General features: G+C 35.8%; 1 protein-coding gene across 4 annotated transcripts in view; it reads right to left on the bottom strand.

The window, feature by feature from the left end:
- Window positions 1-13,554, bottom strand: part of LOC148673211 (uncharacterized) — a 123,975-nt gene that overhangs the window by 29,794 nt on the left and 80,627 nt on the right. For all 4 annotated transcript variants that reach the window (XR_015935964.1, XM_088629568.1, XM_088629567.1 and 1 more), the window contains one exon: window positions 9,143-9,373. Coding sequence is in view for 3 of the 4 variants with exons in the window: in XM_088629568.1 (XP_088485694.1) it covers window positions 9,143-9,373 (231 nt within the window). In the remaining variant the exon portion in view is untranslated. The remainder of the gene's footprint in view (window positions 1-9,142; window positions 9,374-13,554) is intronic.

Genomic DNA, 13,554 nt, shown 5'->3' with positions numbered 1-13,554 from the left:
TAATAACTTTCACTCTGCAAGTTACTCATAAGGGACAATGAAAAAGAAAGGCAGGGCCTTTAACAATTAACAATTGATGAATGGCAGTTTTTGAAAAGATAGTCTTTTGCACACGAATCAATCAGTATTTCACAGGTTACGTCACTATGACAGTTGAAAAAGAGAGATTAGTTATTACATCCATACAGATAAGAATGTGTGGTGTTCTCAGGGTGCTGCTAAACAGAGCACACCATCACAGATTCTTTTAGCAGTCTTATCAACTCACATTTTTCAATGTATCCTTTCCATCTGTGGACAGATCTCCTAAACACACATGGACATTGTTGCCAAATCTTGTTTACTTATACTGTACGCTCTTAGAATCAACCGTACAACATTCCTACAGCTAGTTTAGTGGAATTGAGCTAGTAGTGGAATTTATATTCATGTTTGTCTTCTTATTGATGTGATTTGTACATCTAATCCATGAGACATGGGTCAGAATTCCTCTTAAACTTTAGTTCTGTACACAAAATGATGCATGAAAAGCATTCAAATTTATTCTGAATACATAGATTTCCAAATATATTCTTCATAGATTATATGTAATTTCCTGGTGCTAGTAAGGTGCTTGTTTGGAGAGAACGTTAAGTTCTATAACGCACACATCACTAGCTAAAACTGCTATGTCATAGCTAGGATTGGCCTAGATTCCCTTGGTAGCAGTACATAATTGACCAAGGCCTGCTGGAGTAAAGTATGCTTGAATCAGTCAAGGTATCTTCAGGTTGCTACTCTCTGGAGACCAGAACCCTGTGCTATTTCAGGGCTGTCAATGAGAGTCATATGACTGAAGGGCTCCATGTTTTTAATCTAAAAAGTTTAATGTCAGATTCTGCAAAGAAAAGTGAGATATTCAGTTAATAAAACATTGCATTCTAAACAGCTGTTTTGTACAATTATGTAACTGATTTTGTACAGAGATAGAGATAGACATGGTGAAGATTATCAGTACACTTACTGGAAACGTCCTGCACCTCAACTCCACACAGGTGGGCTCCAGTCAAGTAATTATGTGACTCAGAAAAGAGATTTGATTACTTCAGAGGAAATTTAGGTGTGTCAAAGCAAGGGGGTGAATACTTTCATGCATTCATATATTTTTTTTTTAAATTAATTTAGTAAAATGTCTGGAATATTTTTACTTTGACATTATACAGTACTTTGTGTTGATGAGTGGCAAAAAGTATCAGTTAAATACATCATGGTTCCATGCTGTAACACAATAAAATGTGAAAAAGTTCAAGAGTGGTGTAGACTTTCTATAGGCACTCTTTGTTTTGTGGTTAATTTTTTGAAGACATAGTATTCACAGTGAATGTAGACTGACAGTACATCTCTCTATTATGCTAACAAGTAAAACTCCATGCTGGCTATATTCACTGTTGAAGTCACCTATGAAGCACTAAGCATTGTCTTTAAAGGTAAAATGTATTTGTGTCCTTATTTAAAAGCATTCGAAGAGATTAATCATGAACAAAACATATTGCCTTCCAATGATGTTCCATTTTGTTGTTTTAAATGTGATACACACTTCAAAACATTGGTCTTGGGTTTGATACAGACCTAGAGCTTCTTCTGTGCGGAGTGTGCATGTTTTTGATGTAAAGGGATATGAAAACTCAACACAATTGTTTATGGTGAGCAAATTCATTTTGAATTATTTTGAATCATTTAAAATTGAAATGCACACCATTGTAGTGCACACTTGCAAAACATGCTAAACTATTTGTTTTTGTTTTTCTGAAGTCTAACAATTGAGTTGCAAACATTGGCATCAGTTAATTAAATCCCCAAAGATAGCTATTTAAGGAAATGGCCAAGAACACAAATTCAGAAATGGATTTCAGCATTTATTGACAAGGCTAGGAAAAAACCATAAACACTTGGTTAGTCAAAAGAACTGAGAAAAGTCAGATAATGCAGCTGAGTAGCTATCACAGTTGACATAAGGTACAAGGTACAAGGCAGACTTTGTTTCAAATTCTTAGGATTTAAGATAGTTTTGTGGATTTTAAAGGTGGCATACTTAGAAAGTACTGGTTGGTGACACAGTAGCAAAGTGATGTTCTGATGAGTGATGAATCGTGAGCCCTCTCTATAATAGGGACAGAGCTCATTTGAAATGAATGTAACCGTACCTTCTCTGACTGATTACAGTCATGTATGTGTCACTGAGATGTCTTTTTTCTATATTTCACTCTTCATATTGTGTTTATCGTTTGAAAGGTTTGAAGTTCCCAAAGAAAAACTTGGGGTCATTTACTTAATGTTAAGATCCCATGTACTAATGCAAATAATATTTATGTTTTTAATGCTGCTCACTCAATTACAAAAAAATATGTTTTACTTTAAGGTAATGCTGCCTCTTTGTAGGGCTGAATTGTTAATAAATGGATATAAGTCCGTTACTGATATTTTGAATCATGATAGTTTTTACTGTAAACAAACACTAGTACTGACCATTGCTATACAGCACATAAAATAAACATGACTATAGGTAATACGTTGGCTTAAATATGAACAGTTCTAAATAATAAAAAAATAAAAGAAAGACATTTCTCATAAGGGTCACAACAAGCCAGACCTCATCTAAAAAAAATAAGGCACAAGGCTTCTAATACCTTTGGATGGGGCACCAGTCTGTCTTAAGGCATACTTATGCAGGGATAAGTTGAAGAAGCCAATTAAGCTTACCAGCATATTCTTGGAATGTGTGAAGAAACCACAAATGTGAGCAAAAATGGGGAAAATATGCATGCATACTCCACACAAAATTGAACCCAGGACCAAAGAGCTACATGGCAAGCCTAGGTGTAAGAGAAATCTTTAAAACTATATAATAATAAAAACAAAATGTATCCCAAATAGTTTAGCACAAAATAAATATGAAATATGAGACATAATACAAAACATTTTGCAATCTTTAGAAAATAAAATATAATTCGTAAGAGGATTTTTCTAAATAAAGCTTGATAAATAGAGGCACACATCTGGGCCTTCATTGTGACCTGATCCATGTGTTATACATAGTAATGTCATGCTCTTTTCACATTGAAAACTGTGTCATTTTGATTAAACAGTACAGCAATTCCCAAGCTAATTCTACATTGCGGCCAAAGATCACGGGGGACTTGACTCGAATCTGAAAAATCGATTCACACTGTTCATTCACCCCTGGTGTTTATGGTAGCATGCTAAATAAGCTTAACAAACTCAGTGTCACATACATGACTGTAATCAATCAGAGAAGGTATGGCTACATTCATTTCAACTGAGCTCTGTCCCTATTATAGAGAGAGGTCACGATTCATCACTCATCAGAACATCACTTTGCTACTGTGTCACCAACCAGTACTTTCTACGTATGCCACCTCTAAAATCCACAAAACTATATTAAATCCTAAGCATTTGTTACAAACACCAACATAAAATATTAATAAAGGTTATATATATACACCATTAAGTCCAGGAAAGAACACATGTTTGCAATGAATTGTTTTTGTTATTTCTCATTAGAAAACAATGGTACTGTTCCACTTTGCCTGAGTAAGTCATTTTGGAATTTATTGGAACAATGAATGGGAGATTAACAGCAAGGATGTCCCTCCATCTATAAATCTGGATATATTTATAGGGAACTCTGATTTTATGTTGTGAGAAACTGGGTTTTATTTTTTGGACTTGGAGTTCAAAAGTGAAATTAAAATGTGGCATCAATTTACAGGTATAACTAGAGTCTTGAGATATGGGAAAAGGCTACAGTTATTGGTTCTCCATAAAAGAAACTTAATAAGGAAGGATATTAAAAGAAAAATATACATAAGTCTCATATTAAATGAGTCGCGTAACCTTACTGGGTACAAGCATTGCACATTTACCCTGAATCCAGTAGTGTGCTTGGTTGTACTACCAGAATTGTGGGGCAGATGGCACTCTGGCAAGAGATATAAGAGCATATGGACACTTACCACTAGATTCTTCAATAGCTTCTATCCACAAGCAGTGAGACTGGCGAACACATTTAGCCATCCCCCTCGGACCACACCTACACCATCACCATCTACCTCATTGTAATTTATTAATTGTACGTCTCCAGTCATTGTTTACACGTCTGTATTGTTTACAGTCAAACTGTCTGCATGTTTACTTGCACATTGTCTATTGTTTGTTTGTACATTGTCTTGATGCACTGTTTGCACTTTGTTTTGTTTTTTACACTTGTTTTATAATCGAGAGACTTTCTGTAAGTAAGAATTCCATTGTACCAGTACCGGTTACATATGGCAATAAAGTTCAAGTTCAAGTTCTTGTGGCTTGACTTTTCCCCACTCAACCGATCCTTCTCCTGTCTGCGGTAAGGACAAAGCCACATGGTCTACAAAGTATATTGCTGATCCCTTTGCTCACTGCTGTTAAGCAGACGACAGAACGGGGCGTCTTACACTTCCATCTTTTTTTTCAAGCAGTGGCCCTTGAGAGTCCCTCTCTCCTTCCATCACAGCTTTTGGACTCAACTGCTTGGACTTTTATTTTATTTTCTTCCTTGTAGAAAATCCTGTTCGGTAGCTGACCCTCTTTTTGCATGTCACCTTTCAGAACCACAATCTCTTTCTTAGCTTCCTTTTTATAGTGGGTGAGGGAGAGCAGCCCAGCTAGTAGAGCTGAGGGAATTCAGTGTGAGGTACAGTACTTCTCCTTTGAGCCTCACAACAAATTCCCAATGTTAACAGGCTGGAACCGCCAGTGACCTTGGGGGCACTAATGTAGTAAAAGATGGGCACTTTTCTTCTTTTACAGAGAGAATTCCTAAATTAGTTATTAAAGTATGACTTATGCACAAAATTGCATGAATTAAAGCTCTGATCTAGAATTCTAGTATTCAAAAGAGTGTTGAGGCCTAGGATTGTCTGCAGCTTCCACAATCATCTATTGCCTCTCATTGTGATTCAGTGGTAAATGGAATGGAATGATCCTTAGACCTAGAAAAATCAAGAGGTGAAGGTTATAGATAAACTGATTGATTGCAGCTTAGCAGAACAAATGAAGAACTATGGTCTGTCTCCCAACCTGGGGTTTGAAACTAAATTAGATGAGAAGTGGCGTTTGGAATTTGCCAATACAAAGACCTAAAAGACCTGAATTGTTTGAAGTTGTGAACCTTCCCCTCTTTTCGGTAAGGAAGAAGGGGCACACTTTCCATGTAGATGGGAGCCTGAGGGAGTCCACAGCACTGATGAATGGCCTCTGGCTCCAGGGGAACACAGATTCTGTTGTATTAATTTTAATGGCAGGTACAAGGAACATCCCTGGACTCACCCACCTTAATTCTCTGAGGTGACTGACATTAAAGATTTTTAGATCAAACTATGAAACTCCCTGAGTAAAACATTTTTCTCTATCTTTACTGTGAAGCCTATCCACAGTACTTCAATATTGCATTTTGTGTCTTCACTGACTGTTTTAGATATACTGTACAGTAAGTCGTTTGTCTTCTGTTCTAGTGTGCTGTTCTGTTATGCAAATTTCTTCTGATACTGCTGAAAAATACAATATATTTTGTTATTTATCTGAAATATTGTTCTTGTTTCCACTGTACTGTATGGTGCCACAAATCTACTGAAAGGTCACGGGCATAGTGATATGAGAAATTCAACACCCCAACATCCTATCAACCTATGGTCAACTAGTAAGTAAGCTTATGTGATTACTGCCTATCTCAAGATGACTTTCAAATTACCTTTCATGACCTTCAACCAGGTAAGTGCCCTCATAGAAACTATTGCCAACTGCACCTAATGGGAGAAGAGCTGTAAGCTTAAGGTATTTTAATTTTCTGTGTCATTTGTAGAAACCTAAAACCTTAAAAGTGAAGATTTTGTAGACAATGTTTTCTAACACTATGACCACTACTGAATAATATACTAAAGTGTAAGCTTCACTGTAATATTTTATTATGCCATTTGAATCTAAAAATCCAATAAAAAAATATTTACAATATTTAAATACCTTGAAAGTATTTAAAATATGAAACTGAACACCAAACACATTACATCTATCATTTAGTTCATTGTTGTTTTCCTGATTATAAGGGTTATAATCCTGATTATAAGGAAAAGAGAACCACCCTGTCTTTTGAATTTCTTTGATCTTTGTGGTAATTAAAAATAAAAAGGCTTACATGATGTACTGTATACAAATTTATTCCCATCTTTTTCTGCACTGTAATGTTGATCTCTAACAAATAGGCTCTTTTCTTTACACAAACGTAAGTAATCAAAGCTGGAAAAAATGCTGCTCTCCTTCTTATTTTGCAACAGCAGTTTCACAACAGGGGCTATTTTTCCAACAGCTCATCAGCGCTTATCTTAAGCCTTAGTCAACACTGTACTCTGTGAGTTCACACTGAATTCACCATCATGTCCAGCATCATAGACGATGGGATAACTGTATGATACACTGGTAGATAACTATATTGGGATTTCAGCTGTCTTGTTTTGTTTTTGATTTGCCATGTGGACACGGCTCACACACATCTAATAACATTTGTGTAGAAATATCTAAATAAATAAATCATTCTAACTATATAACACCAAACCAGATGGGACTCTTTATTTATGCTTAGCTGGATGCCCATTTCATGCCGTCCTAACATCTATCTTGCCAGTTTTTACACAGCTACCATTTGGGGCATTTGATTCCTTTTCTGTTATGTTTATAGAGGGTTACAGAAGTGATGAATGTCCTGCACTCCTAATGAAGTTTTTGGTATGTGCACCTTCACTCAGGCGGAAAAGGGGGCTCAAGCAGGGCTTTCTATGAACACCCGCCATGTTATCAGTGTGCTTATTCATTGTGGCGCTAAGCAATACATTTAACAGATGGGTCCTATTCTCCAGTCTGCAGACCTCATTGTCCAAAGCCAACAGGCCAAATAGCCTTTTGGTTTTGTTCTTTTATCATCTCAAAACCATTTTTAATAACTGTATTTTTTATTTCCATCTTATCAATGTATTTTGTTTCCTCCTGCTGCTTTTTTAAGTTTCCAGTTTTCTTCTTCCTATTTCTGACCCAAAAGCATGCTGTTGTAATTCTTAGTGTAGACAGAAATTATTTGGATCACTTTGTTACCCAAAATTCGTCCACTTAAATTAGGATACTGGAATTGCTTTTTACATCACTATTTACAAAGTCCTTGTTTCAGGGGTTTTCAACAGTCATGTTGTTTATGTGAGAAAGCAATCAAAGAAAGACACGAATATTAAACATATTTCTGTTCCTTCTAAAAAATACTACTTGTTTTCTGAAATGACATAGGTTTCCAATGATGTTGGTTATAGAAGGAGATCATTTGGTAAATACTCAAAGTATAAGAACACAATAGATAAGAAAAGAAAAACAATTCTGTTAATTTCCCGGTGCTAAGATCTACGATTACAATTTCATTCACTCCATTTTTACAAGGACTTGGAACGACCTGAACATTATACAGTAAATGCGCTGTATAATAGTGTTATTAAAAAGTTGCCAAATAAACTCATGCAGCAGCTTCCACATGTCATGATGTCCTTTACAACTGTGTTATATTTGATACAGTGGCATCCAAATTTATTCATATTCACATTCTTGATGAAAAAGGGGTAAACAACAAATTACAGAAAGGTATCCAATCAATTAATTTTCTTGTATAACAAATTCTAAAAATTGCTACACTATAATCTGAATAGCAATGCACAGACCCAAGTTTTTTTTTTACATGAATAATTTGATATATGTGAGATTTGGATTACTGTGAATCATTCTGCTGATGTTTCCAATGAAAAAGGAATGATGTTCCCTTATCAATGAAGTATGAATAAAAATGGAAGTACATTGCTAATTTGTGACATGTTGTGCTATATGTTACATCTTCAGTTACTGAATATGCAATACTCATGCAGAGCTTATGTAAAACATGTGCAGGATGGATGCTTAAAGACAAGCTATGCACGCCAAAATAGAGTGAAAGGCTGTGTTTTATAAAATGGCAAACGTAAAAGGCTGTGTTTTAAATTCACAAGGCTTTACAAATCTCACACTAAATAAGTACCTCCAGTTTAAACACACAAACAAATTGGAAAACAATGGTAAATAAATGCCCTTTAAAAACATAGAAATGCTCATGCTATTTAAGTCATCTGATCTACTGGTAATCAGCATCAGAGACGATCCGCTATAGAACAGAACCGACTTGGCGCCCTATTGAAATTGAGAGAAAACTATCTGTGTGTTTCAAGGGACAGCCCCTAGGCAGATGCACAGGAGCCCCGAGGCTTCCCACCAGGCCTCAGGCCAAGACACATCTGCTTTTTACTTCCCACACAGGCATAGCATACAGAATTTCTATCACAAAATGTTCTATCACATGCTATCTTAAATACTTTTGAGTTTTCTGAAAAGCCCTTACAAATAAACCATAATAGGGAATGACAAAATAATGGAAACACCAAGCAATATATAAATAGATAGTATATATATATGAATATTTATTAATAAGGAGTTGGGTTGCCAATTGCCTTCAGAACAGCTTCAGTCCTTCTCTTTCAAAATCTGCAAGATCTCTCTAGGTACTTTAGAACATATTAAAGTTTTGATTTTAATTCTACTCTTACAGCAAAAACACACTGGTAATTAGTATTGAAATTAATATGAAACACACTGTATGCAGAATCCTTTTTAATTGCAATTTAGTTACTTCACAATACAAGTCTTTTTTCATCAGATGTTTCCATTATTTTGTCCACCCCTTGTATTATTTTATTTAAAGTTCATCAGAGTATTTATTCTTCCTTTAAAATGACAGGCAGGCTCTCAACATGCTTGAAATGCTACCTGACAAATCTTACTACATGGTACTACGAATTTGTCTGTTTACGTAATCTTCGCATTTACAAAGGCTTTTCCAAAGACTTAGAGTTCGGCTGTTTGGGAGAGGGGTCACCCAGGAGAGAAACAAATGTATCGGTCAGCTCTGGGATACAGACTGGCTACTGTTATTGCCCATAAAGGTTGTCAGCTCCTTTTGGAAGTAAGAATACCGGGTCAAACTTTGTCAACTTACCCATGGTGCGGAAGGCACTATTAGAGATAAGGTCAGCAGGTCCAAGCAGCAGTCCTCAAGAGGCTGGCTGCAACGGTTCACATGGTTTAACAGCCTGGCATACATGGCTGGTGGGAGGAGCTGCCTGGCTTGTTCACTGCAGTCTGGTCCTGGGGCAAGAATAAAGCCCAGTGTGTGCCTCATTCCATGCAGGTGTTTGAACAGCTGGCTAAGCTTTGATTCCAAGATGCTCTGATGAGACACAAGAAGAGGAGACAACAACTGACAGCACTGTCAAACAATGATAGCTCCTGCAGGTGAGAGGTCAGGCCACTCCACCTCCACACCTGCCAGTGCAAGTACAGTCAGTGCTGAAATGGGAAAACACTGGCTTTAGAATACATTGGACAGCTTGTCAAAACCAGCAGTGCAGCAGGCCTCTGTGTTTTCAAACCCCAAGAGTAGCTTTAGGTGGTGTGAACAAAAACAAACACCATGTGGTGGAAAGCTAGCCTACAATGACCAAAGCACAGTTATTTATGGCTTTAGGCTTGAAATATGAAAACAAAAATCAAACCAAGATTTTCCTAAAGCAACATACATAATTAGTTTAAGAAGACTGGGTTTGCAATATTTCCAGTATTTTCTTTATGCAGAACCATTGTTTAAAGCTGAGAATCACATATTTCTGAGCCTTTACCACAAACCTTTCTAATTGTGTTATTTCAAATTTAATATTTTTGTCAAATTCTGTTTAGAGATCTCAACACAAAAACAAGAAATTATTTTAAATCTAAATTCTATAATTTCTCATAGGAAAAATGTTTCAGGGAGTTTTGACAAAGCACGCTGAGCTGAAAAAGAATCTATATGCATGAATGTTAAGAATTAACTTTAACATTAAAATGATCTTCACAGAAAACAGAACAAGAAGAATATCATTAATCCATCGTGCTGATGCATTTATGCTGATACATTTAGATTATATAGATAGATCGCTGGTACATTGCATAGCATGCTGGTACATTTATCAGCATAATATGCAATCTGAGGGAAGTAACTTGCTTAAGGGTACAACAGCAATGGGACATGAATAACCTTCCTGTTAGAAGTCTCCAGGCCTAACCCACAGCATCAGAAAGTTTATAGAGGCTTCTGTCATTCTGATTGTCAGCAGGTATTAAAGGAGTCTAAACACCAAAGTAGTGTAAACTAGTGTGTAAACACTAGTAGTGTACACAAAGTAAACTACTCAGAACCACATCATTCAGGAGAAAAGTCCAAGAATTATCCAAAGATGTAAGGTAGATGTAAGGTGAAAGATTATCGACGTAATCAACTCAAGGATCAAAACAATTCTAGTGATGGCTACAAAATAAATCCATAACAAAAATCCAAAGTTTTAACTTTGGTGTCAGTCGTGAAGACATTCAATACTAATCCAACAATTTCTATCTGGAAGAGCGCACAACAGCATTTAATACAAATATGGTTTTAGAACATAACGTCTGGCATGTTCAAGATACAATGTCTCCAAGATTACCATTTGAAGAAGACCTCATGAATCAGGGTTTGTTTGGCAAATACCCATGGCAACATAAAGAAAAGACATGATACTCTGCCAAACGCCACTCGATCAGAAATGGATCTATACAGATTTAGTGTTCCAAAGTGTTTGAAGATGTTTTAGGCAAACTCTAGTCAAAAAGCTGTCAAAAGGTTTCAAATGGATTACAAAACTAATGCAATCTACATCAATCTATAGGCTAAATGAATAAACATCAAAAACAGTGTTTTTGACTCATCACCATAACATTTTGGTTTGTGCTGAAGAAAGCTGATCAGAAGTACAGGCAGCCTGGAAGAGCCAAAGAGGTTCTGCATGGAGAAGTAGTTGAAGATCCCTTATGAGAAGATTAAGCACCTTTTAAAAGATATACTGTACCTTCTGGAGGTTATCAAAGCTAAAGGCAACAAAATATTGATTCCCAGGCATGAATAACGAACATCATTAGTTTATAAATATATGCACCTCTTCTTGAAAGACATTTTGTTGATATGTACAACAAGGAATTTATTCAGTATGTGTTTTTAGTCTATTTACATGTAGGTAAACTACTTATAACCTGGATTTGCATATTCCCATTTCCATATTCACAATTTCAAGACTACTATATATACTGTATACAAGCAAGCATAGCTAGAATAAATACTTTTATATCATGTATTATCATACAGCATGTACAGTATTAAATACTACACTAAGAGTATTTCATCATGTTGGATTTTGTTCAAATGCATTTATTCTTACCAAGATTGGGATACCTTTGTACTTCTGGCTTGTGTCTGGTTTTATTAGAGTTGAGAAAGAAAATATATTATGTTTTTACCACTTTGTTATATAAAAATGATGTCTCAATCCTACATAAGTTTACGTTAACTAAACATTCAACACGAGAAATAAGTAACTTTTTAACACCTACATGTATTTCTACACATTTTGTTTTCCAGAAAGCCTTCTAAGGAAAATAAAAAATATCTATGGATAAGACTTAAAGTGAGATTTGAAGGACAAAGGACCAAAGATCACAATCTTCATATGCAACTCATTATAACAAACTTGTGAACAATTTGTAGTGCGGTCTGCTACTAGGTTAATTTAGGGAGTACACATTTGTAAAGCAGTACTTTACAAATGCTGAAACATGCAGAACTGTGTGAAATTATTCCAGATGATACATTTCACCTCAGGGTTCACCAACCCTATAAGTAGGGTAAGCCACTGCAATGAAAATTTCAGATCAAAAGCAGATCTGGACCAGAATAGTAATTTGCACAGAACATATTTTTTTTATCAGCATTTAATATGTTGAATCATGACTGTTGAGGAGAAAGATCCATGCTCTGTTTATTTTTACTTCAATTTTATATAAAAGTATTTATATATATTGATTCCTGTGTACAGTATAATAACTATAAATTCTCATACATGTATAACACAAATAAATTATCATAGGTAATGCACTGATCCAAATCAGTAAATATAGCCCTTACAGAAAGCTACAAGAGTTCCAGAAATAGTCATTACAGGGGGCAGACTGGAAAGACTGCTCCTTGCATTAGTTACTCAGAAGGTGCCACGTGTACAGTAAGCATGGTATTTAGTTCCCCCCCCAAGACATTTTCCTTTCCTGTAAAAAAATATCTGGTTCCTACAAGGGGTTCATAAATGTAATCTTGTTCAAAAGTATTTTTTTATCTTTCAAATCACATAACTTAATATTAAATTGACAATGCACAAAAGAAAAATAACATACATAATGTAACTATTGGGGATGTGTTCTTTCTTTGTGATAGATTGTGATGATTTCTTTCTGATTAAGTGTTAGAAATATTTAAGTGCTACTCGGGCACTTTTATTCTGACAGTGTGATCCAAGAACTTTGTTTTTATTTGCACTGATTTTTAATGCCCTGAACAGCTGTATGCCTAAAACCCATTTCCTGACTCATTTTGATGCACACTGTTTTTTGATAGGCACTGTTCCTTTTAGCACAGCATGTTCTCACTTTTTGAAATGTTTTCACTGTTGCATTTCAATGCTTGAAAATGCATTTACAATGTGGAGCAAATTTCTATGCCCCCAAATAAAGAGAGCAGAGCATCTGTAATAACAATCCTGCATACTAAATGTATGACTATCACAATCAGCATTTATCAAACTTCTGCTGAAGCTCTTCATAACTTGGACTTGTTAGTAGCAATGTTACTAATAATAGTAACAAGTCACAGCTACAAAGAGAACAACGGGAACACAAGAACAAAAGTAATAATAAATCAATCTCACTAAAAAGATGATGATGGTTTACAGCAAAGCCATTCACTGTTGTTACCTCTGGGTCTCTTTCCTATCTCTAATTGCAAAAGCAGCAGGAGCAGGTCACTGGAGTTAGGGCTGCCAAGATTAATGATGAAGAAGAGTTTTTTTTTCAGGAGAACTCCAACTCAGCATCAATCACCATGAGCTCTTGTCTTCCCTTTGCAGGAAGCTTCTCCGAGTCTCAAGCCGGAGCTCTGCAGAGGACGGGGGAAGAGACAGAACAAACCTAACATCTGTTTCTGCCATCTGGGTGAGGGGTGAAGCTGGAAGCTCTCTCTGCTATACCTGTCTGTAAAGATTATTGAAGGTGGGAGGCAGCAGGAGGTTAGCACTGGAATCAACATGTGTTACACATCAATGTGCAATACAAATTCATCACATTGCCTTCGGTCCTTTACTTCTGTCTTCACAAATGATGTATTCTGGATCTGCGATAGGAGTTATTTTTTAAATATTGAGAGTTTATTTCTACATAAAATCAGACATTTTTGTACCTTTAAGAATGTGGAAAAAAGCCTCTATAAAATCTATGAAAATGGCTGGAATTGAAACA

Source organism: Lepisosteus platostomus, chromosome 4 (genome assembly GCF_059453375.1).
Source record: "Lepisosteus platostomus isolate fLepPlt1 chromosome 4, fLepPlt1.hap1, whole genome shotgun sequence".
Classification (NCBI taxonomy): Eukaryota; Metazoa; Chordata; class Actinopteri; order Semionotiformes; family Lepisosteidae; genus Lepisosteus; species Lepisosteus platostomus.
This window is presented reverse-complemented; position numbering and strand designations above follow the sequence as displayed.